Source organism: Scophthalmus maximus, chromosome 22, assembly GCF_022379125.1.
Source record: "Scophthalmus maximus strain ysfricsl-2021 chromosome 22, ASM2237912v1, whole genome shotgun sequence".
In the NCBI taxonomy this organism is placed as follows: domain Eukaryota; kingdom Metazoa; phylum Chordata; class Actinopteri; order Pleuronectiformes; family Scophthalmidae; genus Scophthalmus; species Scophthalmus maximus.
The window spans coordinates 3,810,914-3,835,000 of NC_061536.1; the positions used below are offsets into that span (position 1 = coordinate 3,810,914).

A 24,087-nucleotide genomic window follows, 5' to 3' on the forward strand; every position below is an offset into this window, starting at 1 on the left:
AGAGGGAGAGCAAGCAATCAGGCAGCCGCATTTAAATTTCACACCTGATGACCAGAGAAAAATGAAAATGTGAATGTCAGGGGTGAGATGGGAGGGAAAAGTTGGAGGAGAAAGTGGCAGGTGGTGCGTGTGCATTGACGGGCGCGTTGCTTACTGCTCACGCTGCTGGCGGAGACTGGGATGCGCCGCAGCCTCTCTCCATAGGTGGGGTGTGGGGCGGTGATAGATGATGGAGAGGAGATGGTGCCTCTCCCCGGGGCCCGGTAGGAGGCTTCATTACCACTTGTGCTGCACCACTTCTCAATTTCTCACAGCGAGAGTGTGGAAGAAGGGGCGTTCGGCATACTGGGGACACATGCAGGACTGTCCACACGCCTCCTCCTGCTACTGTAGCTTGTAAAAATACTCTGATCTTGAAACTATCAAGATCAGACACACACACAGCCGCACACATTTTCTCTCCCCTTTCTTCCTAATTTATTTGTTGCTCATGTCCCACATCCTCCATCTTCCCCTCCGTTTTTATTTGCAAGTTATCACATTATAAACAGTACCTTTTCTATGGAATTTCTGTCCCACTTTCTCAGTGTCACACACACACACACACACACACACAAACACACACACACACACACACACACACACACAAATGCACGTACACTATACACCCTCCTCACAGAAAGGTAACAAATATCCTCTTTGTCCTCCATCCTTCTAAATAAAGCGTGCGTGCGTCCGTCCGTGCGTGCGTGCGTGCGTGCGTGCCTATTTTCGCCAATGGTGACACAGTGCGGCAAGTCCCAAATGATTGTTGGTGGAGCTTGCCCGAGGAGCAGGTGCACAATGGATGACATTCACATCTACAGCACATGAGTGTGGGGAAGGCGTGAGAGGAACATAACATTGCCTGTGTAAGTCGGTAAAGGGAGGCAGAAGGCGGCTTGTGACAAAAGCATTTTAGCCCGCCGAGGACTGACCGAGTGAAAGTACAAAAGATGGAGGGAGAGAAGAGGGGAGGAGAGAAATACTATATGTTGATGGTGAGGATTGGAGGTTAAAAAAAACCCATCAACAGACAAAACAAACACGCCTTCCCGCCAGCGCCTGATTGCTCTAGTTGGCAGTTTTCATATTCGAGGGTCCTTGATCAGGAGATATTCATATAGATCGTATTGTTCACAAGCATGTGTAATTATAGAACATGAGCGCGTTGGAGTGGCCTCTAATGATCGAGAGCATCTGAAGCATGGTCAAGTACTTTTTGTCACTTCAAGCAGTGCTGTGTGTGAGAATGTACGTGTGTGTGTGTGTGTGTGTGTGTGTGTGTGTGTGTGTGTGTGTGTGTATTGAGTTTTCCCCCGAGAGATTTACCATGCAACTACTTCCTTCAGAGGAAGTAGTTGTGGAGATACGTGACACTGGTACAGTGCTGATATATATATATATATATATATATATATATATATATATATATATACAATGTGTTTGTGCAGACAGTTTCAATGTAGGTGCGATGCACTGTGACAGCCACCATGTTAAGGAGATGCCCTTTATGGAGAAAAAAAACATAAGCTTCCTGCGTGTGAATCCCAAAGATAACCTCACCTTGGGTCCTTTTTTTTTTTTTTAATCCCCAGGTGTCGGTCGTCCACCTGTTGAAAACGGTGCGTCTGCTCCGTTTGCTGCGGCTGCTCCAGAAGATGGACCGCTACTCGCAGCACAGCACGGTGGTCCTCACCCTGCTCATGTCCATGTTCGCCCTGCTGGCCCACTGGATGGCCTGCATCTGGTACATCATCGGCAAGATGGAGATGGAGGCCAACACCTACAACTGGGATATCGGTGAGTCCTGCGGACAGGATGCCAGGCGTCGGCCCCCTAAATCTAAAACGACCGGCTCCCTTGCTGTTGATGATGGCATCATTCCTGTCAGCTCACTGGGGCTGCTGCTGGGCTCTTACCCAGATTTCAGGAGGTGTATCTTCAGCTTGTTTTAGTGTTACTGGGCGATTTTTAATATGTATTATTTCTTCTTACACAAAGCAGAGGTCTTTGTTATATCACTGAATCCGCTGAATCATGACAAAACATGCCTCAAAATAACACTGAGAGATGGGAGACTCCAATTTAGTTCTGACATTTACAAATGAAAGAAAAAATACAAGCTCTCCCTCTTTAATAAAAATTACAAAAACATAAATAAATAAGTCTGAATAGGGATTTAGTTTCTCTAAATAAATAATCAGAATGTTGTCTTTATAGAAAATGAACGAGAACAATTAAACATTACAGTGTAAAGGAAACAAAATGATGTGTTTCAACGAGGGAGTGGTACATTAAAACCTCAGTCCTGCAGCCGATTCGACCACACGACTACTACCTGCCGCTGCGGGAGAGCTGAGTGGCACGTGAAGTGGGCCTGCAGCGGCTCATTGTCAACTCTGTTGCCGAGGTGCTAATGGAACGTGGGCAGTGGTACAGTGGCGTCAGACGCCGGCTTGGCGGCTGAAAACCCATCGCAGATTGAAATCATTCAAAATGGGAGGATGTTTTTCAGGGGAGACTAGGTGGGGCGCACGGGAGTGGAAGTTTGATGGTCTTAAATAGCACAAACTGTTGATGACAATGCAGTTGTTTGTGTATTTTTGTTGTTGTTGGGTTCACCAGCGAGGCAGGAGCTATTTTCATTTCATCTTCCTTTTTTTTATCCGAGGGAGCCAGTCTCCAGCTTTGTCAGGCTCCGTACTCGATCGATATGAAGGAAACACTGGTCTGAACAATCTGCGGAATAAATGCCTCATGGCTCAAAAATATATAGGCTGTAAAATGAAAATGTTCTTCCTGGATTCTCCATTGATCACAAGGCATTAATAATACAAAAAAATAGATTTTTCTTTCTTTTTTGATCAAATTTATTTTATGGATGACCAAAAACATGTCAATGTCCTGGTACATTGAAGTTTCATTGATCTTTATTTCCGTGGTTCTGGCATGTAGGATTTGATACTCACTTGCAGACCCTCCTACATATATTTAACCAGGATTAAAAAATCATCTGGCACAATGAAGCACATAACAAAGCTATCTTATTTAGGTGTTAAAGCACTGCAGTGATATGACAGTCCTCATAGATCAAATGAAAAACACGCCAACATGCATGTTGGTTTGAAGGACATATTGAATTGAGAGGTCCTTGCCAATAACTATGTTACAGACTCACCGTGCTATCATATCAGGCAGTGGGTGTTTGCAGGCCAGAGGCAGAACTGCATACTTGTCTGGGTCTCTTAATCTTTCAGTAAACTGGGTGTTTTACCAGCTAAATTAAGTTTATGATTTCTTCATCAATTTATTGATTCCTATGTCTGTTTATTTGAAGAACACGTTTGGAAAGAAAAAACGTGACACGAGCAACTGTGTCGGTGTGTGTGTGTCTTAGCCAATGTCGTGATTCTTCTCGTAATTAATGACGGAGCCCCCAGGCCTCGCCCTCAGCCTCCAGGCCCCTCATATAATGAGGCCCCCTGGGCTGATCTCTGGTCAGTATCGATGAGCCACATTGCTTGCAGTCACCTCGCCCCGGTGTCTTCGTAACTGGTTCTGGGTCAGCATCGACTGGGTCACGGGAACGATGCAGATTCTTCACCAATTACCGCATTTCAGTGTCATGAAAAAATAACAGGTCGGTGCGCGAGACAGGATTAATGTGTTGTCTTCTAATTATGCGTTTCTGACGCTGAAGTCGTGCAGCTATGAGGGGCTTCCATCCAATTACCATTCATCAGTGTCTGCGGGAGACTCTCCTAGGATCAGCCGCACGTCTCCGCACTGCGCTGCCCAGAGATCAGTTCTGGTTCCTGTGCACCCCATCAGTTTCTTCTGTTACATCCATTGTTCTGGCTGTGGCATGGAGAGGGGACCACTGTTTCCTGCAGTTTCCAGAGCCCGGTGCTGCCTGCGTTGTCTGCGCCGACATGCTTCACCGCACAATTTCAAATGAATAGAGCACTTTGTACTTACATATACTACAGATCCTGTGCAATCGCACGATGAATTCGTGTCGATAACATCTAATTCCTTTGGACTGTCAGAAGAGGGGATGTGTCAGTATTCAAATAATGTGAATATTCTTTTGATTATTTCTTTTATTCTTTTAATAACTGCCGTAGATACTGCTCAGAACAGATGGGTTTCATGATAATTGCTTTTGCCTCTCAATGACACTGCTGGTGTGACAGTGGGACAGTGTAACCAACTTGGGAAAAAGCAGTGAATGTGAATTTACTACGAGCTCCTTTTTGTCCATCAATGTCTCCACTCTCGCCACTGAAATCCAGGGTGGCTCCATGAGCTGGGGAAGCGCCTGGAGTCTCCGTACTACACCATAGGAGGCGTTAATGGGACCAGCAGCGGACCCTCCATCCGGAGCGTCTACATCGCTTCACTCTACTTCACCCTCAGCAGCCTGACCAGCGTGGGCTTCGGCAACGTGTCGGCCAACACCGATGCCGAAAAGATCTTCTCTGTCTGTGTGATGCTCATAGGAGGTACGCAGAACACACACATCAGCGAGCACGTGTTGGCATCAGATTTTTGTGGAGGCTTGTCTACCCTGGCCTTGTTGTACATAAAGGACGAGTATTACAGTGGCCAAAGAAAACATGCACATTTTAATTGTGAACACAGCTCCATTATAATCCAGTGGCAAGAATAATTTACATGAAAGTGTTTACGCTGGATCGTTGCACAAGGTGTGTTTTTTGGGGGGGGGGGGGTGAAGACAGGTCACTGTGGCAGAGTTTTCCATGTGGACAGTTCTCACGTGGGTTCAGCTTAACGTTAAATGTCCCTGACTGCCTGGGGGCAGTGACCGCCACAGAGACACACACACCACACACACACACACACACACACACACACACACACACACACACACACGAATCCATGTTGTCCCTCGTGTATTAACGCAAAATGAAAACTAATACACAGCACCTGTTGGTAATTATGTCAGACCAGTGTGGATAGGTCAAATCCAGTGTGTTTGTGGAGGAAATTGGATTATTGCCTTTATTAGAATTACTTCCAGCAGTAAACCACCATTTGTGCCCTTCTACAAGGGCACGAAGACAAAGAAGAATTTGATTGAAATAAACTTGCGTAAAACAGTTTCTTAAATGCTGTGACTGAGAGGTGGCAGTGTCAGAAAACGGGAAAGTGTCACGCTAGACGTTTATCCTGTGTTCGGTGCTTTCATGTCCCGAGGTGTGTGGAACACCTGCGACGCTGGAGAAAAACACGAATGAGATTAGGAGAATACATTATCTATGTTGGGCGTGTAAAGGGCAGATATCTGTCATTCCAATCAAATCATCTCTTCTCACCAGTCTTCCTTGTCTGGGAGGTTTTGCGAGACATGAATGTAAATGTAACATTTGCTCGTTGACTATTAATTTTTCCCATTCGTTTGCCGTGATAATTTACAGTGAGTGCAAACTTTCCTCATCCTCGTTCAAATGGTGTTGAATGCAGCGACGTGGTAACCCACTTAAACTTAAAACGCAGTAGGATCTTGTGTGATTGTTTGAGAGCTCTGTTTGGCTGTGATGGCATGAAGAGACGGAGCGTGCAAGTCCCAGTCATCCCATTAATGTTGACCCGCTCTCCACTGTCACTGAGAGAACTCCGGTCGCCTCTTTGCGTTTACAGTGAAGTACAAAAATCAAAACATGACAAAACAAGTTTTTTTATACTTTTGTTCCTTGTCTGGACAAAGCCATTATCCACTGTCTAACTCTCCTTCATCCCTTCCTCTCCTCCTCCTCCTCCTCCTCTGGCCTGCAGCACTGATGCATGCCTTGGTCTTCGGTAATGTGACGGCCATTATCCAGAGGATGTACTCGCGCTGGTCCCAGTATCACACCAGAACCAAAGACCTCAAGGACTTCATACGCGTCCATCATCTGCCGCAGAGCCTCAAGCAGCGAATGTTGGAGTATTTTCAGACAACCTGGTCTGTCAACAACGGCATCGACTGTAATGAGGTAAACAAAAACCAAAAAATGAGGGTTTTTGTGCCGCTACGCCACCCAATGCACATGCAGCGTATACACTCGAGGTGGTATAAATCCTTATTGTCCTTTTTCCGTTAACTTACATTTTGACACCCGACAGCACAGCTTGTGGGGATCAATGCTTCACCCGGGAGATCACATATTTCTCTCCCCTCACACGTTGGCCACATTTAAACTCGTCGTAAAGTGATCGATGATGCATGATCCCTCACTGTGCGCGAGCATGATGTTTTCCTCGGCGCTGACTGACAAGGACAGGATAGAGGACAAGGATGAAGAAAATGACGGGACAGACAAAGGCATCGCTTCTGTCTCACATTTGTCAATTGCGGATGACAGGATATTTTGTCATTTTGTTTAAGCCCTCGCAGACCCTTTTCTACGCTGCTTGAAGTTGATGTCAAACTCGTGTTACGTGCCATGTACAATTTGTAGGATGTGGACATCTTTGCGAGGGTTCTTCATACTTCTATTTTGCTATATTTGAAGCTCAATAAATAATGGAAACAAATTGGACTGTTTAGCCCACTACATTTATTAAAATAAAAATAGAAACTTTGTAATAGAGTATTATGTCACTACGTTCACTTGAAGGACATGAAGAATCTCAGTACTTTGCCAATGTTGTTCTAAGGAGACAGTAGTTATTAGGTCATACGCACGCTTCTAACAAACATTTTTGGAGCATGTTCATGTTGATAATCTGGTCATTTAAGTTGGTGTTATGGTGACATTAATTGCAGGTCGTGTCACACGGACAAATCGACTAAATAACTAGGAACATGACAGATAAACATTAATCTCAGCTGAAAATTGGAGACAGGGCGGAGACGGGGCTAAATTTGCCAAAGTGGTATGAGGACAGCTCAGAGGAAACACAAACAGAGGAGGAGGGTGAAGAGCACCTTTACTTTAACAAGCCCAGGGAAGCCAGTCAGTCAGTGGTCTAATAGCAGCTCGTCCCTCCAGGCTGCGAATGCCTGCGAGACAGCTGTCAGAGCCCAGACCAGCGCTGAGATGGAATGATGATGATGATGAATCCCAGACAGATGAATTATAGATGGGCCTGTTGATTAAAGTCAGCCTGGCTCTGATGACTCATTGATCGACTGTGCGACGGTGAGCTGCAGATCTTTGTCCTGACATCGAGACAGGCGGATAAATGACGTGCAGTGTTTTGGGGGAAAGGATTAGTCCTGCAACTGGGAATATTGTGATCTGATTGTGTTTTTACTCACAGCCCATCATTTAGCTGATGTCGCTGTTCTAGACCAGTTCTTGGATCCATTATTTTCAATATGGCACATACAAAGATAAAATATGTTATTGGCTAAGTGGATATTAAAACATATAGATATAAGTTTGAATATTTTGGAGTTGGTTTTCCGCCTGTTCAACAGATTGCAAAACCCTGATAGGGCAAACTATTTCGGGTTGTATAAATGACCTTTGCTCCACTTGACATTAATATTTCCTGTAGTACTGTAGCTCAGGAATAATATCAAAGGCCACCAAGGCTGGGAATGTAATCACAGAGTTGCAGCATGCGATATTATCACAGCTGTCCCGCTCGCGTCCCCTCTGTCCTCATCCCTCTCATCATCTCCGCAGCTGCTGAAGGACTTCCCAGACGAGCTGCGATCCGACATCACTATGCACCTTAACAAGGAGATCCTGGAGCTGTCGCTGTTCGCCTCCGCCAGCCGAGGCTGCCTGCGCTCCCTGTCCCTGCACATCAAGACCTCCTTCTGCGCACCCGGAGAGTACCTCCTCCGCCAAGGCGACGCGCTCCAGGCCGTCTTCTTTGTCTGCTCGGGCTCCATGGAGGTGCTGAAGGACGGCATGGTGCTCGCCATCCTGGGTACGGATAAAGGGATGCTTATTGTTTAGAAGAAGGACCTTTGACAGTATTGTTATTAGTAATTATTAACTGCCATAAAATCTACTCCACGTAGATGCCAGAGACGGACTTTGTCTGTACTGGAGCTGTCCACACAAACAGGGAGAGATTCATTAATTTTCAAAGTTGTGCTTGAGGTGTGGTGACATAACCCTATGAATACATTTTAGCCGGTCCAGTGAAGGTGAGCAGATGTCGACAAGGACATTCAGCCACTGCAGACTGTACGAAATGATGAGCTCGGTAATCCATTCAGAGCAATCCATGACCGTCCAATTCCATTTACGTATAACCACTTCCACCCTGTGATGTACTGCTAAGTGTGTCAGGTCCGTCCTGTAGCATTGTAATTCAGTCCCGTCCAGTTTAATCTGTGTTGTCCAGTTCAGTCCAGCGCATTTCATCAGTCCAATTCACTAGGGTCAGGTAATTTCAGTTCCATCTAGTCTCGTCGAGGGCAGTTAAATGCTGTCCAGCCCTGTCTCTTGTAGGTAGTTGAAATCAGTCTGTATGCGGAACCAGGGTCTAAATCTGTGTGTGTCTGATGTACAATATCAGCTGCCAGAATTCAGGGTGCAATCCAGCAGTGGGCCAACCCTGAAAACAGCAACCCCAGGAAAATAAAAGAGTAACTAGTCATTTATGTAGAAATTAGATTTCAAATGTTTGCTCAGGCTGCAATTCAGTTCAGACAGAAAAGATGAATGGTCTCTATAATTTTAATAGACACTGTTGTGCTGATAATGCAGTAGGAGTCGTGTGAAATTCTGATGAAAGGAAAAAATATATTGAATTATAAAAGATGCATAAAAGAAAAGGCTGCAGCACACGAGCAGCTCGGCAAACATTGAGGTGAAGTTCAAAGCCTCCTTTTTTCCCATATTCTCATGAACTATACTTGCTTCAGCCAAATCGCCTCTCAAATTGATTCCATACTCTGCTTAATGTATATTTTAATAATTAAATTCATACGGAGAGAAGTATCTCTAAAGTTATGACTGACGTCACGTCTGTCTGAATGGCTTTGGGACTAATTCAGCGCGACTCAGGTGGACACATTGTTGCATTCTCCCGCCACCGTCCCTTTCTTCCCACAGATCTGCACAACACGTGCCGGCTTCTGAGTGCAGGAGAATTTTTCCGCAGCAAAACTGCTGTCAAAAATGTTGTTGAGGATTGTGAGCATTGCTTCACGTCACGTTGATTCATTCACGCCTGAGTGTGCGGAATGAATCTGAAAAAAGAAGAAGATGGAAACAGGCCTCGCTCTTGCAGTATTTCCAATCACGTATATCTGCCGTGTAACACCGCCTCTTGTCCCGACTGACCTTAATGACTTCTGATATCTGACCTCCATGACACTGACTTATAGACCAATCTGACACGAGTTTGTGTTTGCCAGAAAAGTATGTGTGATTGAGTGAAAGATTTGAATCTGGAACTCCATGACTTTGTCTCTGTCAGTGCGATACTTAAAATCTTTATCTTCATCTTTGTGTGTGTGTGTGTGTGTGTGTGTGTGTGTGTGTGTGTGTGTGTGTGTGTGTGTGTGTGTGTGTGTGTGTGTGTGGTTGTATTCACACCTGTTGTTTCCCTCCGCATACAAATGCTCCTGCCAAAGACAGTTTGTGTGTTTTTGAGCATGTGTATGAAGAAGCTGGAATTGTTTACTGGTGCAAAAAAAGGTGTGTGTCTGTGTCTATGTGTGTAGCCTTGACAGGCGCTGAGCATTGTCTCTGTGCTTGCCTGCTGACTGTGCAGGTCAGGCTGACATTGAGTTTCTGACTGAAGGAGAGAAAAAAAAGCTTCTCTCGCCCCATTCCTCTGTCTGTGTGTGTGTCCCTCTCTCTCTCTTTCTCCATCCCTGTCTTCCTTGTCACAACACAAGTGTGTAGCGACAGCTCTGTACCACGTAATAGATGTTGGCAGAGCGGGAGAGTGGCCATGGCGAGAGAATAGAGGAGAAGGGGTGGAGGTGAAGGAGAAGGTTTGGTCGACGGAGAGAGGAAAGACAGAGTGTAGGTAGTGGAATATCTGAAAGAAGAAATGAGAGAATGGAGGAAGAAAATGAGGACCATGAACGATGATGTAGTAGGAAAAAATGAAATCAGAGTACAGCTGAGCTACTTTAGGGTGAGTAATAGATGATAAGAGAAAGAAAACCTGAAGAATAAAAGAACAACATGGAGGAAGAAGGGGGGAGGGAAGAACTGAAGGAGAGAAGAAGTAGGGGGACACTAAACAGGGAGGAATATAGGACAGAAGGAAAGAAACGGGAGAGGAATAAGAAGGAATGAGTGATGGAGATGGGAAGGAAAGTAGTCAAACTAGGCAGTCGAAAGGATGAATTGTTAAATTAAAGATAAAAGAAGGAAGGAATGAAATGGGAAAGAAAAAATATGGAGTGAAAAATGAAAGGAGAATGCAGCGAAGAAGGATGAATGTGACGAAAGAATGAAGGGGACACAAAAACGCAGAGAACAGAATGAAGGAAAGTCAACTAGGATAAAGCAAGGACGGAAGACGGGAAGAACGAAAAGAAAGAAAATGACGACAAAGGGAACAGGGTAGAAAAGAGGCAGGAAAGAAGAAAGAAGATGAGAGGAGAAGACAATGTCAAATGGGGAACGGAGAGAGGGAAAGAAAGAAGGAGTTTGAGAAGAAATGACTGACATAATGAGGAGGAAGAGGAGGAGTGGAGGAAGGACAGTCACGACCGCCGCTCCATCAGCTGTGGTTTAATTGAGCAGCGTTCACAGTTCACAATGACCATAATGAATATTTTATCCCAGCTTAAGGGGCATTAACACTAACGGGCTACTTAGCCCCGTCCTATATGTAACAAGAGAACAGGAAGCAGCCGTCACAGACGCTTCACTCAGACAGTAAAAATTTACTAAGAGGGCCGAGACTAATTAGGTTTCATCAATAATAATCACAGACTGTAAACAGCTTATTCGTCGTCTCTCAAAACCCTACTTTGTCATTAGTGACAACCGTCGTCTCTTCACTCTGAATACATTCCCACACTTGGTGGAGGTGAATTCACAGATGACCGCTTGTGCTCTTTGATTTCAACATCATCTGACAAGTGAGTGGCAGCGGTTAATTAGCAAGAGATGTGGTTGGTATTATTAATAATGTAGAAATTGAGTGGAGGAGCTTGTAGTCGGTCCCGTTTGAGTCCGGCTGCTTTGCCGTTGTCTCTTTGTTGTGATGTTCGGTGGACGGAGCTGCGAGGAGCGGATGACCACATGTCGGCAAAAGCCGGAATTACAGTGCGTGTGTTGAATCGTGGAGGGCACGAACGCAATGATGCCAACTCTGTGTCGAGTTAAGAACACGTCAACTGTTCAAACCCCACGCCTTCAGTTATACCAGAGGATAATCACATTAATATTGGTCGCATATCCATACTCCATCCATCCATCCATTTTCTTCCGCTGTACGAGATCAGGAGGCAGCCGTCTAAGCAGGGTGTTCCAGACATACCTCTCCCCGGCCGAGCTTTCCAGCTCCTCCTGGGGGTCCCGATGCCCTCCAAGGCAGGATGGGATATGTAGTCCCTCTAGTGGCTTCTGGGTCCACCTGTTCTGGCTCCCAGTTAATTTCAGAATTCAGAAGTGCTGAACGGTTTAGCGCCTCCTTACCTCTCGGCTCTTTTAACGCTATACTCACCCACACGATCACTGAGGTCGAAAAGTCCCTTTTGTTGGTGTTTATTCTTCTAACATTAAATTTCCAATCAATTGATCATTTAGAGCAGGTCGTCCACTTACTGGAAGGGCGGTGGTTCGATTCCAATTGCCCCTGATGGCTGTGTCGGCAGTGCGTGAATGGTGTGTGATAGATAAAGTGCTGCGTGTATAGAAATCTGAATGTATGAAAATAGAAATGAATGTATTTAACACTTGCAAAAGCAGACTTTCAGATTTTTTTGATACCCCTTTATTGAAGACACTTATAATCGCAAATGACAAACTTAATTTTTTGCTGTTCGTTGTCTTATTAGAAAGAGACAAATCTTTGACTTTCTTAGCATGTGATGACTAGAATGCAACGGGATCCGAGGGCAGGGTCTGGTGCAGAACGGCAGCCCGTGAGCAGCACAGATCCATGTCGACATGAGGCCTTGAAACGAGTCTTATAGACAGGTAAATAGACGGGCAGCCTTCCTGATGCCTGAACGTCGCACTGCTCCACAACCCCTCACACACACTCTCAACGGAGTCCTCTCTCAGACATTCCCCAATAAATGGAATATCTGATGTTGCAGGGTCACCACCTTACCGGCAAGCATTATGCTACGATGCTGCTTCTCACCTCCATGTGTATACATGTCTCTCTCTCTCTCTCTGGGCAGGTAAAGGTGACCTGATCGGGGCGAACGTGTCCTTGGACGACCGGGTGATAAAAACCAATGCGGACGTGAAAGCCCTGACCTACTGTGACCTGCAGTGTATCAACCTGAAGGGGCTGTACGAGGTGTTGGACCTTTACCCCGAATATTCCCACCACTTCGTCCAGGACATCCAGCAGGACCTCACATACAACCTGAGGGAGGGACATGAGACACACGTGAGTGCATCCAGGTCCCCCTCCTCTAACAGTGTTTTTCCTTTTATGGAATGTTTTAGCTTTACTGTGCAGACTGATATACTGTAGCTGTTTTCCAAATTCACGTGCTGAAGGAGGAACGTTTCTCATTGCTCACAATAAATCTGAGTTTCACATTACACGCATATGCTGATTTTGTGGCATTAGAACTAGTTTGTAGGACAATTACATGAGTCTTTTCTTCAAGCAGCCTTTTTAATCCTATTTTCACCCTGGTGAAATTACCCTGCGTTCAAATGCTAATGTGTTTCCTTCTGTAAGAAGACAATGATCAGCTTCCGGTAATGGAAGGTGGAGGGGAATTTGACTCCATCCTAGGCCGCCCTCCAGGCTGCTCATACTGCAGATATATAGACAGATATATTATCCAAGGCAAACTGTACAAGCGATGGTGTGGACACACAAGTGCCTGCGGGCCGCAGGTGAGGTAAGAGTCGCACCTGATGCAAGAGATCCATCAGCTTATTGCTGCCTATTATATCATCGCTGGTGGAGTTGACTGTCAGACCACAGGGAAATGTCCCAATGCCAGGCTGTGGAGACCAAAATGGGAGGGAAACACAAATTATTACGCATCTATGTGCCTCAAAACTAAAGAAATTATATTTTTTAAGACTATGTAGTGTACCAAATGCCCCCCCACGCCGTCCTATAGCTTCAAAATTGTTGTTTGTAGTGAGTAAAAAAAAATCAAAAGATCTTAAATTGCCACCACACAGCAGGCACTTTAAACACATAAGGTGTGTGCGTGCGTGCGTGCGTGCGTGCGTGCGTGTGTGCGTGTGTGAGAGAAAGAGACAAAGAAGGCAAAAAATAGCCGTGGCACTTGGAAGAGCTCTACTGCTACTGTAATTACACTCCGGTGTTTCCGTCTCTCCTGCCCAAACAACGCTGCCCCACTTACACTCACAGAGACTCACACACACTCACACACACTCACACACACTCACACTACCTGCTTCAGGGCCTTAAGGTGACGCTAATGTGCAGAGGAGCAGGCCAAATCGCAGGGCTGAGTTGATTTGGAATGACCACAGAAGGAAGGCGGCAACTCAGGGTGTGTTTGTGGCTGAGATGTTGAGATTGCTGTCACGGAGGCTTTACTGCAGTGCATATGAGCACAACACAAGAGTATCGCTGTATAGGGGGGGTAATTATAGTTTCCAGCATTGCATCACCGTGAGCCGTACAATCGTGCTATATTCTTCTACCCTCTGCAGGATTTAATATACTGCTGAGCCTCGTGGAATAGCTCCACTGTAAATTAAAACTTGGAAAAGAAAGATCACATCTTGATTGCTCCGTCTCGCAGTTCATTTACTGTCTATTTCCTCTCTGGCTCTCTTCCAGGTTAAGGCCAGGCTGTCCACAGCAGCTCTAGATGCTCAGGTAACACACCACAAGCACTTTCACACACAGCCACAATCACACACACACACACACACACACACACACACACACACACACACACACACACACATCACACACACACACACACAAATAATTGATGATTTACAATCTGAAGACGAGTATACCTTTTACTCCACAGACTTGTCTGATAGTACCGGTCCACACAACCTTTTAATCAGCCAACAATAAAAATGACGAAACCCAAATCAAAGTCCTAACCGCAGATCAATTTCTCTTCTCTATGAAAAGTCTGCAGGGCGACACCCAGCAGTAGACCTCCATCACTGATAATGGACCCAATCACTCTTATAGACTTAATGATTCTGATGAAGAGATTTTTTTTCCTTTGGTAGGCAGGTTGAGGAAGGAGGGAGATCAATTCTGCACAAAATGAGTTAGCAGTCATTAAATCACGGGTAAAGCAGAATGGAGGCCGATGAAATGCTCTACCTGCTGCCGAGCGTCCCCGTCATTGTTGAGAATCTGCACAAATAACACAGATATAATAATCTGTAGTCAGGTAATTTACAGCAAAATCAATTTAGCTGCTGGAGCCCATTAACCTCACGCTGGTTTTTCCTCCTCAAGGAGAGTTGGGTCATAGCAATTTAGCACAACTGCAGACCTTTGACAAACGAGGACACAGGCCCTTGTCTTTATAATGCTACAGATGTCAGAGTTCACTAATTTTGCCTTTATTATCCTGCAGGTCACATCTGCAGCCTATGCCTGGGGCTTTTTTGGTCGACACTATTACTCTTAAATCTCCAGCTGAGATTTATGCTCCTTGCACTTGCAAGTCCTTACTGCATGTGTTCCAGGGTCATGGTGTTAACTGCACAAATATGGCTTCAGCATATTTAGAGAAAGAAGGGGAAAAAAACAGAGGATGGCAGCTTTTTGACACAGAATGATCTTTCTTTTTTTCAGTTGCAATTCAAGTAAATTTCCTTTGAAGTCATCAAGGCTGATGCTGCAGATGATTCAACTCGACATTAATAGATTTTAGTTCCATGTGAGCTCTCTGCTTTTTTGTCATGGTTCTATATTCTGCCAAAGTTGTCTTATGTGTCCTCACTCTAATGCCATATTTTTTTTAAATCCCTGGAATCAAAGTTGAATGATGTCTGTCGCTGCTTACAACAGTCCCCCTTCTTATTTGCAGTCAGGGGTGAGAAGGAACGGGCAAGTGGTGCAGGGTTATCCGTCCATCATCGAGGTGCAGGAGGAACAGGACGACTACGAGGAGGAGGAGGAGGAGGAAGAGGACAAGGCCACATCTGTGTCTTTGTTATCGGAGCGGAACCGAGCGGTGAACCTCAGGGACGCCAGTGCTAAGTCTCTGCTGATTCGACACAGCCAGAAGACCACAGAGCAGAGCTCCAGGGGCTCTGGGAGGAAGAACCAGGAAATTACTCTCACCACTTTAGACCCTTCCAACCTCAGCCCCAGGTGAGTTCCGGTCGCCATTGATTTGTCTGTCTGCCTGTGTTGGCCTGTGTGTCTGTGATGTCTATTTTTGTCAATCTTCTGCAAAGTGTCCGTGGAACAAACTTGGGCTGAGATAAGATAACAATATTTGTATGACCTTTCATTGTTAACACCACTAAACCTAGTCCAGTGAAAGAGAGGTTAGAATCCATATCCTTTATCATGATACCTGTTGGGCGTGGTCAAAATATGATGGGGGATTTAAGAACTTAGAAAGGAATAAATCAGATTATGCTCCTTTGAAAATGTAAAGGTATTAAAGGGATCTCCAAATGCTCACCTCTGACCCCCGATATCCACTGGTCACGCCAATTTGGGGGATCTGAATCGGGATCAGTTCATGCCCCTGAATCTAAAATGATTAGTGGGATATTAAAACATGTTACAGGAGGAGAAAAAAACGCTCTTTTATTGATATCATTGTCTGTTATCGCTGTAATGTATGTGCTTACCCTCTTTGCTTTGTCTTTATCTGTCAGCCGAACCCCCCCCCCCCCCGCGGGACAGTAAAGAACTGAACTGAAACACTTTTTTACATCAAATATTGAGATGATTGAACAACTGACACATGGGCTCAGCAATTAAAAGTCAAATATACCTTTTGGATTAGCTCTATACAGAGGATGGTTAGTGTAGCTTGGCTTAACGACTGTAATGCTTAGTGTGCTGTAGTGGTAGGTGTTTTTGTTATCCCCCTCTTTCCATTCTCTATGCTAAGCCAAGTATTCCTTTAAGACCATGAAGAAAGAAAACATTGCTTAAAGAATCTCGTAATGTTACATAATTCAAGATGTGGTGTCACATGAGAATATTAAAATGATTTATATCGATTACTAATATGTTTAATATTACCATTGTTTTTAGAATATCCAACAATGATCCCATAATCCTTTCTCGCGATGCAGGATAGTGGACGGCACTGAAGACGGGGAGGGCACAGAGAGTTCCCTGGCCTTCTCCTTCACCACCCGAGGCTGTCCTGTCAGTGAACCAAACAGTGCCTCAGCGTCTGCCACAGGTCCTCCCATCCTACACCACACACGAGTTTGCCCCTCAAAAAATGACCTTATGCCATTAAACCATTAAACCCCCCCCCCTAACTTCCTAAATCCTGGGTACTGAGAAATGTTCACATCCCAAACTCTGGCAGAACGGTTGCGTGATGATGATTGATTAATCTGAATTTGCACTTTCTATCGATGCCTAGATAATTTATCAGCTGCCGTGATTCATTAACTGCTGGGTGCAAATTTGTACTTCTTGTTGGAGGCTTAAAGTGGTTTGCAACTAACAAATTCTTTTTTTTTTGTGTCACAGATATTCTGCAGATCAGCACTGCAGAATTAGCAGCAAAAGCAGAAGAGACCAGGGGACAACTGCGACATCTTGACCAGCAGGTAGGACGATTTGTGTACATGTTTTGTGACAGACAGGCAGACAGGTGGGCTCGGCCACATGGCAATGTCAGCATGTTAGGCACAGGATGGGTGATGGGACTAATGAACCAAGAAAAAAGAATAAGCTCAAGAGATCCCGTCTTTCTTTTGTATTTTTATACAAGGACTTAATAGATCTGCTTTGCCTGGTAGGTGCCATTGTCAAGTACATATGGATATCATATAGGCTTAGGGGGTCCGTTACCCAGCTTCAAATTCTCCGTTCATACTCACACACACGCACACACACAAACACATGGTCTCTTCTGCCGTATCCTATGGTTTTGATTGGCAGGCGGCTAAATTGACATTAGACTTTTGGCAGGTGTGGAGGCTTGTTTGCGTCCTCCCACTGAGCTGCAGTCTGTAGGATGTTCATAATAAGAACGACGAAATAATAGGAAACTAGAGGATGAAAAGAGAAAAGGCAGATGACATAAAGGGCAAAAAAGGGAGGGATAAAAGGGAGTAGTGTGAAAACAGTTGCGCAGCACATTCACAGTTATAAATACTGGCTCTGTTGTCCTTTCTCTGTCTCAGTGGGCTACTGCTGTTTGACAGGAAGTCTCTCAGCATGGTCTTGTAGGTTGTTAATCCTGACTTGCATCCATCCACTCTGATCACCGTAGGAGATAAAGGGGGCGGGGGCGGGGGGGGGGGGGGGGGGGGGGTTCAAGCCTATCTGCTCAATACAAACGCATACAGAAATAAAAATGACAAATGGGAACACTGAATGTTATGTGGCACATGTAAGGCTGTTACCAAAAATGGGTTTATATGTTCGAGAAAAGTCAGAAGTGAATTTGAATTTGTGCTGGCATTTGCTTATTATTCATACTGTGAAATAAAGACTGTCAGTCAGTTATTTATAGTAGTCAGTTTCATATGTTGTGCAATGCTGATTCTGTCCAGAGCCAAACAGAAGTGGCAACATTTTAATGAATTACAAATTGTATGAATGCAGCAATGACCCAGCGACCTTTGACCTCTTACCTTTGCTCTTTGACTTTAAGGTAATGCCTATGCATCTGAAGGGTTTATTGTAGTGGGAGGTGAATAATGCATCAACACGACTGAAGAGAGGCCTTGACCCGGCGACCTTTGTACTGTGTCGTGGAAATCACGATGTACAGCTGAACAGGAGGGCTGAAACCCTTTCCTGAATGTTCTGAGTAATTGCACTTATGAGGGGATAAAGAAACAATTCAACATGATACACACATACAGACACACTTCAAAATGATGGGCGCATGAGCACAAACAAGCACAGCAGTGGTGAGCTACAGTAAATCAGCAGTGCGCAACAAAACCAATTACCAAAAACTGAGTGTAAAAGTTATTGACATTTTGGGATAGTGGAACAACCTGTTCACACAAAACTGAAATCCAGCAGATACAGAGATACAGAATATCCGGACTTCAGTGCATGACTGGGTTATCTGTTGGGTGCTGGGCAGGTTGTGTACAGTAGATTTATCTGAGCTCGCCAGGAACAGCCCGTCGTTTGTTTGGAAACAAGGAGGATGAAAGAGGCGAGGCCAAACCAAAAGCGTTAAATTTGCAGACCGTAAAACCAAGACAATGAGCTGACAGACACTAAAACTCTCCCCAGAGCTGAGGCAAACCACAGAGTGGCCCCTTTTGTATATCATGTTCCAAACACAATAAACCTTGATTGAAATCAAAAAAATAGATGTGGACCTCAATTTGCCAATTTGCAAACATAGGTATCCTGTATTGTACATCTGGTGCAATCTAGTGAGCAATCCGGATTTCACTGAATGAGGCTTTTTAGAAAATACTATCCTCATGTTACAGTTAGCATAACAATGGTCATTGCACAATTCAATTATCATGTACCTGTAGTTGCCGCGGGCTTCGGTCATCCAGTGCTGCTGTTTTGTCCGATGGGGCTCTCTGAGGTGTAAGTACTGGAATCGTGTTGACAGCGTGTCAGATTGGACTGTCCTGTCGCTCTCAGCTTTTCTATTTTTATCAGAGCCAGAGTTTAGATCCAGGCTTTTATCAGCCACTCCAGAGCTGGGACAATTGTGAAGGAGGGGAGAGAGAGAGAGAGAGAGAGAGAGAACATTTTGTCCGCCTAAAACTATTGTCAGGAACTCAGGGTATGGTAGATCCAGTCAATGGGGATTTTCACTCTTGACTGAAGTGCCGGGAAATGAAATTCACATGTTGAGGATAGGCAAATGTTTTGCATGTAAGCCGCACGACGTGAGAGGGCAACAGGGAGCTCCCAGGCTGATTTAGTTCAGTCGTGATCGCACAGTATATTTATGCGCGGAGCCTGATCACCTCTCGACGTATTCACACAGCGTCTGGAGCGACTCCCACCTGGAGCTGTGTGTCCTGCTGTGGGCTGATGTGCATCCAGCAGCGGTGATGTGTGATGAATGGTCATGAGTGCTTTGACTGGCAGAAGCAGATGGCACGTTGGCAGGGCTTCATGATCGTGCCCTCTGTGGACACGCCACTAATACCCCCCCCCCCCCACCCCCCGCCCCCATCCGCGTAAGGACCAATTATAGCAGCACAATCTTACATGCTAAGCAGCAGGCAGGGGGGCACAAATATTTTGACCCCAAATCTTGACCAACCTCAAAATTCCAAATTCATAGCGATGGACTGTATATTCTGCTTTTTGATCCTGGTAAACAGTAAGTGTTTCCTAGAAAGTTTCTTATTTATTATATGGGTATTTCAATTGACTGTTTTGGGGGGGATGGTTCCAAATTGGAATCATTTCTGCAATTCCTGAAGGGATACCCCTAATTACTACTATGTATATTGAAAAATTGATGAAGTAAAATATAGTGTTATCCTAAATAAGCTCACCTGAGACTCCACGCCTCTGTCCCTGTCTCTCTGTGCCCAGCTCTGTTCTCGGTGTTGCCTTTTACCTAATGATACCATTAGGGGAACATTTCCATAAGCACTTCATTCATTCCTTCCTCACGAAGAGTTTTATCTAACTGCCTTTGATATTACCAGGGTATTGATACTTAATTGGCGTTTCGGTGCGCTGAAAAATGGTCAGATGATGTTTGTCTTTTCTCTGCAATTTGAACTGACCCGGCTGGCTGAAATATAGAAACAAACATACGCACAACGCCGCGGCAGCATGCATGTCATTTGCAGTAGTATGAAAGCAGCAGAACCCATCATTAACTTGAGCCGATATAGCTTATGCCTGATAGGATTGGATGTAGTTTCCCAGAGAAACAGAACTCCTATTGTTGGCTGTCAATTTGTCCAGAATATTATGAAGCCAGAAACTTACATTAGGGGTTTTTAAGGTAATTGCCTTTTTTTTACCAATCAAGTCATTTATTCCCATTTGAAACAAACCAAACGGCTCGAGAATCTTTTGAACATTTGGTAAGCTATGATGACCCCTATGATGACCCCTTGCCTCCAGGAGACACGGCTGCACTGTACCACAACGAGATAACGGGGCGAACAAATAGCAGCCTGGTGAGAATTGTAAATACGTTCTGTTTTATTATGCCGTGTGGTAGAAGAATAGAAAAATGTCTGACACATCCTTTATAACCTTTGCAAAGTACTTACTGGAGGTCAGCCACCACTGACACACTCCCAGAGATTGCTCCACGAGAGCTAATGCGTGTGGGGTTCAGGGTTCGTAAGCTGCGGACCAAATCGCCGGGAGGCACATGAGGGAGGGACACGATCTTTCAGAACTTTAAATGCAGCACCGGTGCTTTCAATGCTTTTTTATTATACTTTTTAAAAAAATTGATGTTGTCCTGTTTGTTTGTCCGCCCCATAATTTCCCCCTGAGCGCATAGACAACATTGATTTGAATGCAAGACGTGGTGGCAGAGTCAAACTCCGCCTCAAGCAACAATGGGCATTTAGGATCCTCAGTCCCAAAGCTGGAAGTCAGCCAGCGCTGAACGAGGAACTTGACTTCTTCCCTCCTTCCCTAGTAGATTATAGGTGGATTTGTGTGAATCATCAATTACTGTGCGATCGAGCCTAATGTAAACTGCTTTATAAGACTGTAGTTTTGCTAGTGGCAGCTAATGTACCTCCAATCCGTTAAAGATGACAGGTCTTGAGGTCTTGTAAACTCACTTATTTCTAACACCACATCCCACAGATTTTTTTCAAATGCAAATTCGATGCACTCGATGTACAGCTTTCCTTTTTTTTTTCACTCATGCAGTAGTACTCCCCTAGACCTGTCAACACACACTTTAATGTGTAAAATCTGTGAAATCCCCCTTTCATAGATTTCTTGAAAGTGTTTGGGCACAAAATCCATAGGTCTGACTTCCACGCCAGTTATTTCCATTTGAGTAATAACGGCCACTGTGAACAGGAGGAATTGTTGGTTACGTCACGCAAAAGAATGTTTCAATGTTCATATGGGGAACTTTTTTTCATATTGTATAACTAAATTATACAATACTTAATTTTGGGAAACAACCCTGTGTTGTCTGATATGAATTCAAACTTTTAATTTATTAGAGCTCCTTTTCTTTTACTTGTGTGTCTGGATTTGGATTTTCATGCCACACCTTATCCATGGTTGAGGCTTTTTTTGTTTTTTGTTTTTTTAAATTACAGATTATGTCTCTGTTTATTTCTGCAGGTGAGCACTCTGGGGAGGGAAGTGGCCGACCTTGGAAGAGTCATGAAGAGAATGGCTCAACTCATGGAGACCCTCATGTCATCAGTGCCCCCCCCTTCAGTGGGCTGCCCTGCACACCACGGTTACCTGCCCCCTCCTCAGTCTTACCCTTCACCCTCCCAGACTGCTTCCATCTGGACGGACACGCCTGTGTCGTTACCCTCCTCTCCTCTCACAATCCCCCACCTACATGGTGCGATATGCCACATGGACTCCCTCGCACACAGACCCCAGGACCTCCAGCTGGGCTACCCCGCTAACCCCAGCTCAACTCCACCTTCTACCCCCAACTCGTCAGTCCTCCAATTGCAGCCTCACATGCCTTCCTCATCCCTCGGCTCACCGGAGATTTCCCACCACATAGACGGAGCTTGTAGCTCCTTCAGGTCAAGGGTACACAGTCCACCTCCGCAGGACGGAGGAAACGAGGGCCCTCATCGGCCCTCTGGGTGTTCTCCTCAAACTGGACTAGAGGGGGGCTATCACAAGCCAACCAAGGGTTTGTAGCAGCCCCCCCTTTTGAACTCTGCAGGACTTTTTCCGGGACATTTTTGAGGATAAGTTCCTGAACTGATCAACTGGAGTCCCCTCATATCACTGCAGGACATTTGCAGGGATGCAAATAAGATTCCTTTTGTTTCAAAGGCACGTGTTATAAAAATCCAGTTGCATGAAAACAAGTACAGAAGGATTAGGTTTGTTAGCTTTACCTTGTAGAGATGTAGAGTTTTTAGACAGGATATAGAGGTTTGGTTCACCTCTATGGGGACAGCTCACCTCCAACCTGATACCCACCCACCATGAGGCCCTTTGAGAGAGACACACGCCATAATTGAGGACAAGAGGGACACGATGGAGAGAGTTCTTTTCTGTCGTCCTTTATTGTTTTTTGTTTTGTTTGTTTCTTTTTGCTCCTGGCTAGAGATGGTTTAAGGTCGGCCTGGGTTGGTCAGAGGAAGAGAATTAGCATCATGGATGATGGTGTTGGGCTTCGGAAACACGAAGGGGAGGGGGGGCAGTTAACATCCTTCCCCCAAGCCCCTATCTCTACCATCTCATCTCCTTCTCAACCCGTCTTTCCTTTGCCCACTCGTGTCCGATGCACCGAATTGCCTGGACCAGTGCATGACTGGTTTTGGGGCTGGTTGTACCGGCAGTGCAGGATGGTGTGAGGAGAGCGATGGGACGTATGGTGCTCTTTACCGCTGGCCCTCAGGAAAGGGGGGGAAGTTGGTTATTGAAGGGGTGGGGGTAGGGGGGTGTTATGCCTTGGGCAGCAGAGCCCCTGCTGTCGTCTGTCACACTGAGCACAGGGACTCTTTCTCCATCTCTGTCTCTCTTTTCCACTGTTTCCCCCCGTACACCTGCCACTCTCTCCCTCCTGCTCTCTGCATGCCTTTTCCGAGCCTTTTGAGTAGTGCCTGTAGACACACATTAACATGCTGCATGTCACCCTATGGAAATCCAGCTTGCCATTTATCTAATCTATTTAGAGGAAACACGGTTTACTGACGCATATTTATTGGATGTGGGCTCAGTTTGAAAAAAAGCTGGGGTAATTTTAGGAACAAGGTAGTCGCCCCTGTTGAGAAGCGGCCTGGAGCAAACCACCAATGCCAAACGGGTTCATGATCCACAATGGAGGCCGTTTCCCTGATCGTCACACAGGATTACCAGCTCTTCTTGAGGTCCACTTTTCTCAGCTGTTAAGAGCAAAGGCAATATTCCCACATAAAAGCACAATAAGGAAATGAAAATGCTTTTATATTTCTATGAATGTATCGATACTAAAGATGTATTTTTTTACCTCGAAGAATGCAAGAGTGTGCGGCGGCAGTAAGTGATGCTACTGCACCCGAGGGTTATGGCAGTGGTGTTTGCTGGTACCAGCCGATGCAAATCCTAAACTGGGACAGAGGTCATAACTCTCGGCCCAGGCAGATCTACTGTTCTCTTCTTGAATTCATGTAGGTTTGACTCTGCTTCTCTGCCAATGGAATGTACTGTAATCAAACTTCTCTTTTCCCTTAACATTTTGATATTTATTAGATACAAAAAAAGACCTGTTATGCTAATAAACAACAAATATGACTGTTATGTGCTTACCTTACGTTTTTGTTCACAGGTATTTTTACAGGTAACCTCATCCAAACCATAAAAATAAACATATTCCTCACAACCTGCAAGTGCAATACTAAGGCTATCAAAGGCCTTTATTTTTGCTCAGTTACTGATAAAACGGCATGAAAATATTCTAACTTTCTTGGTTTAGAATCAAGTCATTTTTCGATTGAAGTCCCGTTTTTTAATCTCAATAACATGGGTAGGCTATGTAAAAAAATATGTATCTATTTTCCTCATTGAATTTATAAAAATATGCCTAGTTCTCGTAACATCATACTTAAATCCAGATAAAATAATGGGTGACTGACCACAGGTAACCAGGTTCCAAAATGTAACTTGCTTTGAAGTGTCGAGTGGTTCCTG

The 24,087-nt window shown here is 44.9% G+C and overlaps 1 protein-coding gene across 2 annotated transcripts in view; it reads left to right on the forward strand.

Annotated features, from left to right (window-relative positions):
* The window catches only part of kcnh8 (potassium voltage-gated channel, subfamily H (eag-related), member 8), a 47,348-nt gene extending 23,663 nt beyond the window's left edge, over positions 1–23,685 (forward strand). For both annotated transcript variants that reach the window (XM_035621276.2, XM_035621275.2), the window contains exons 7-16: positions 1,638–1,842; positions 4,338–4,547; positions 5,842–6,041; positions 7,683–7,932; positions 12,335–12,549; positions 13,939–13,977; positions 15,164–15,450; positions 16,395–16,507; positions 16,807–16,886; positions 21,562–23,685. In XM_035621276.2, the coding sequence (XP_035477169.2) occupies positions 1,638–1,842; positions 4,338–4,547; positions 5,842–6,041; positions 7,683–7,932; positions 12,335–12,549; positions 13,939–13,977; positions 15,164–15,450; positions 16,395–16,507; positions 16,807–16,886; positions 21,562–22,107 (2,145 nt within the window). In that variant the 3' untranslated portion in view covers positions 22,108–23,685. The remainder of the gene's footprint in view (positions 1–1,637; positions 1,843–4,337; positions 4,548–5,841; positions 6,042–7,682; positions 7,933–12,334; positions 12,550–13,938; positions 13,978–15,163; positions 15,451–16,394; positions 16,508–16,806; positions 16,887–21,561) is intronic.
* The last annotated feature ends 402 nt before the right edge of the window (positions 23,686–24,087 follow it).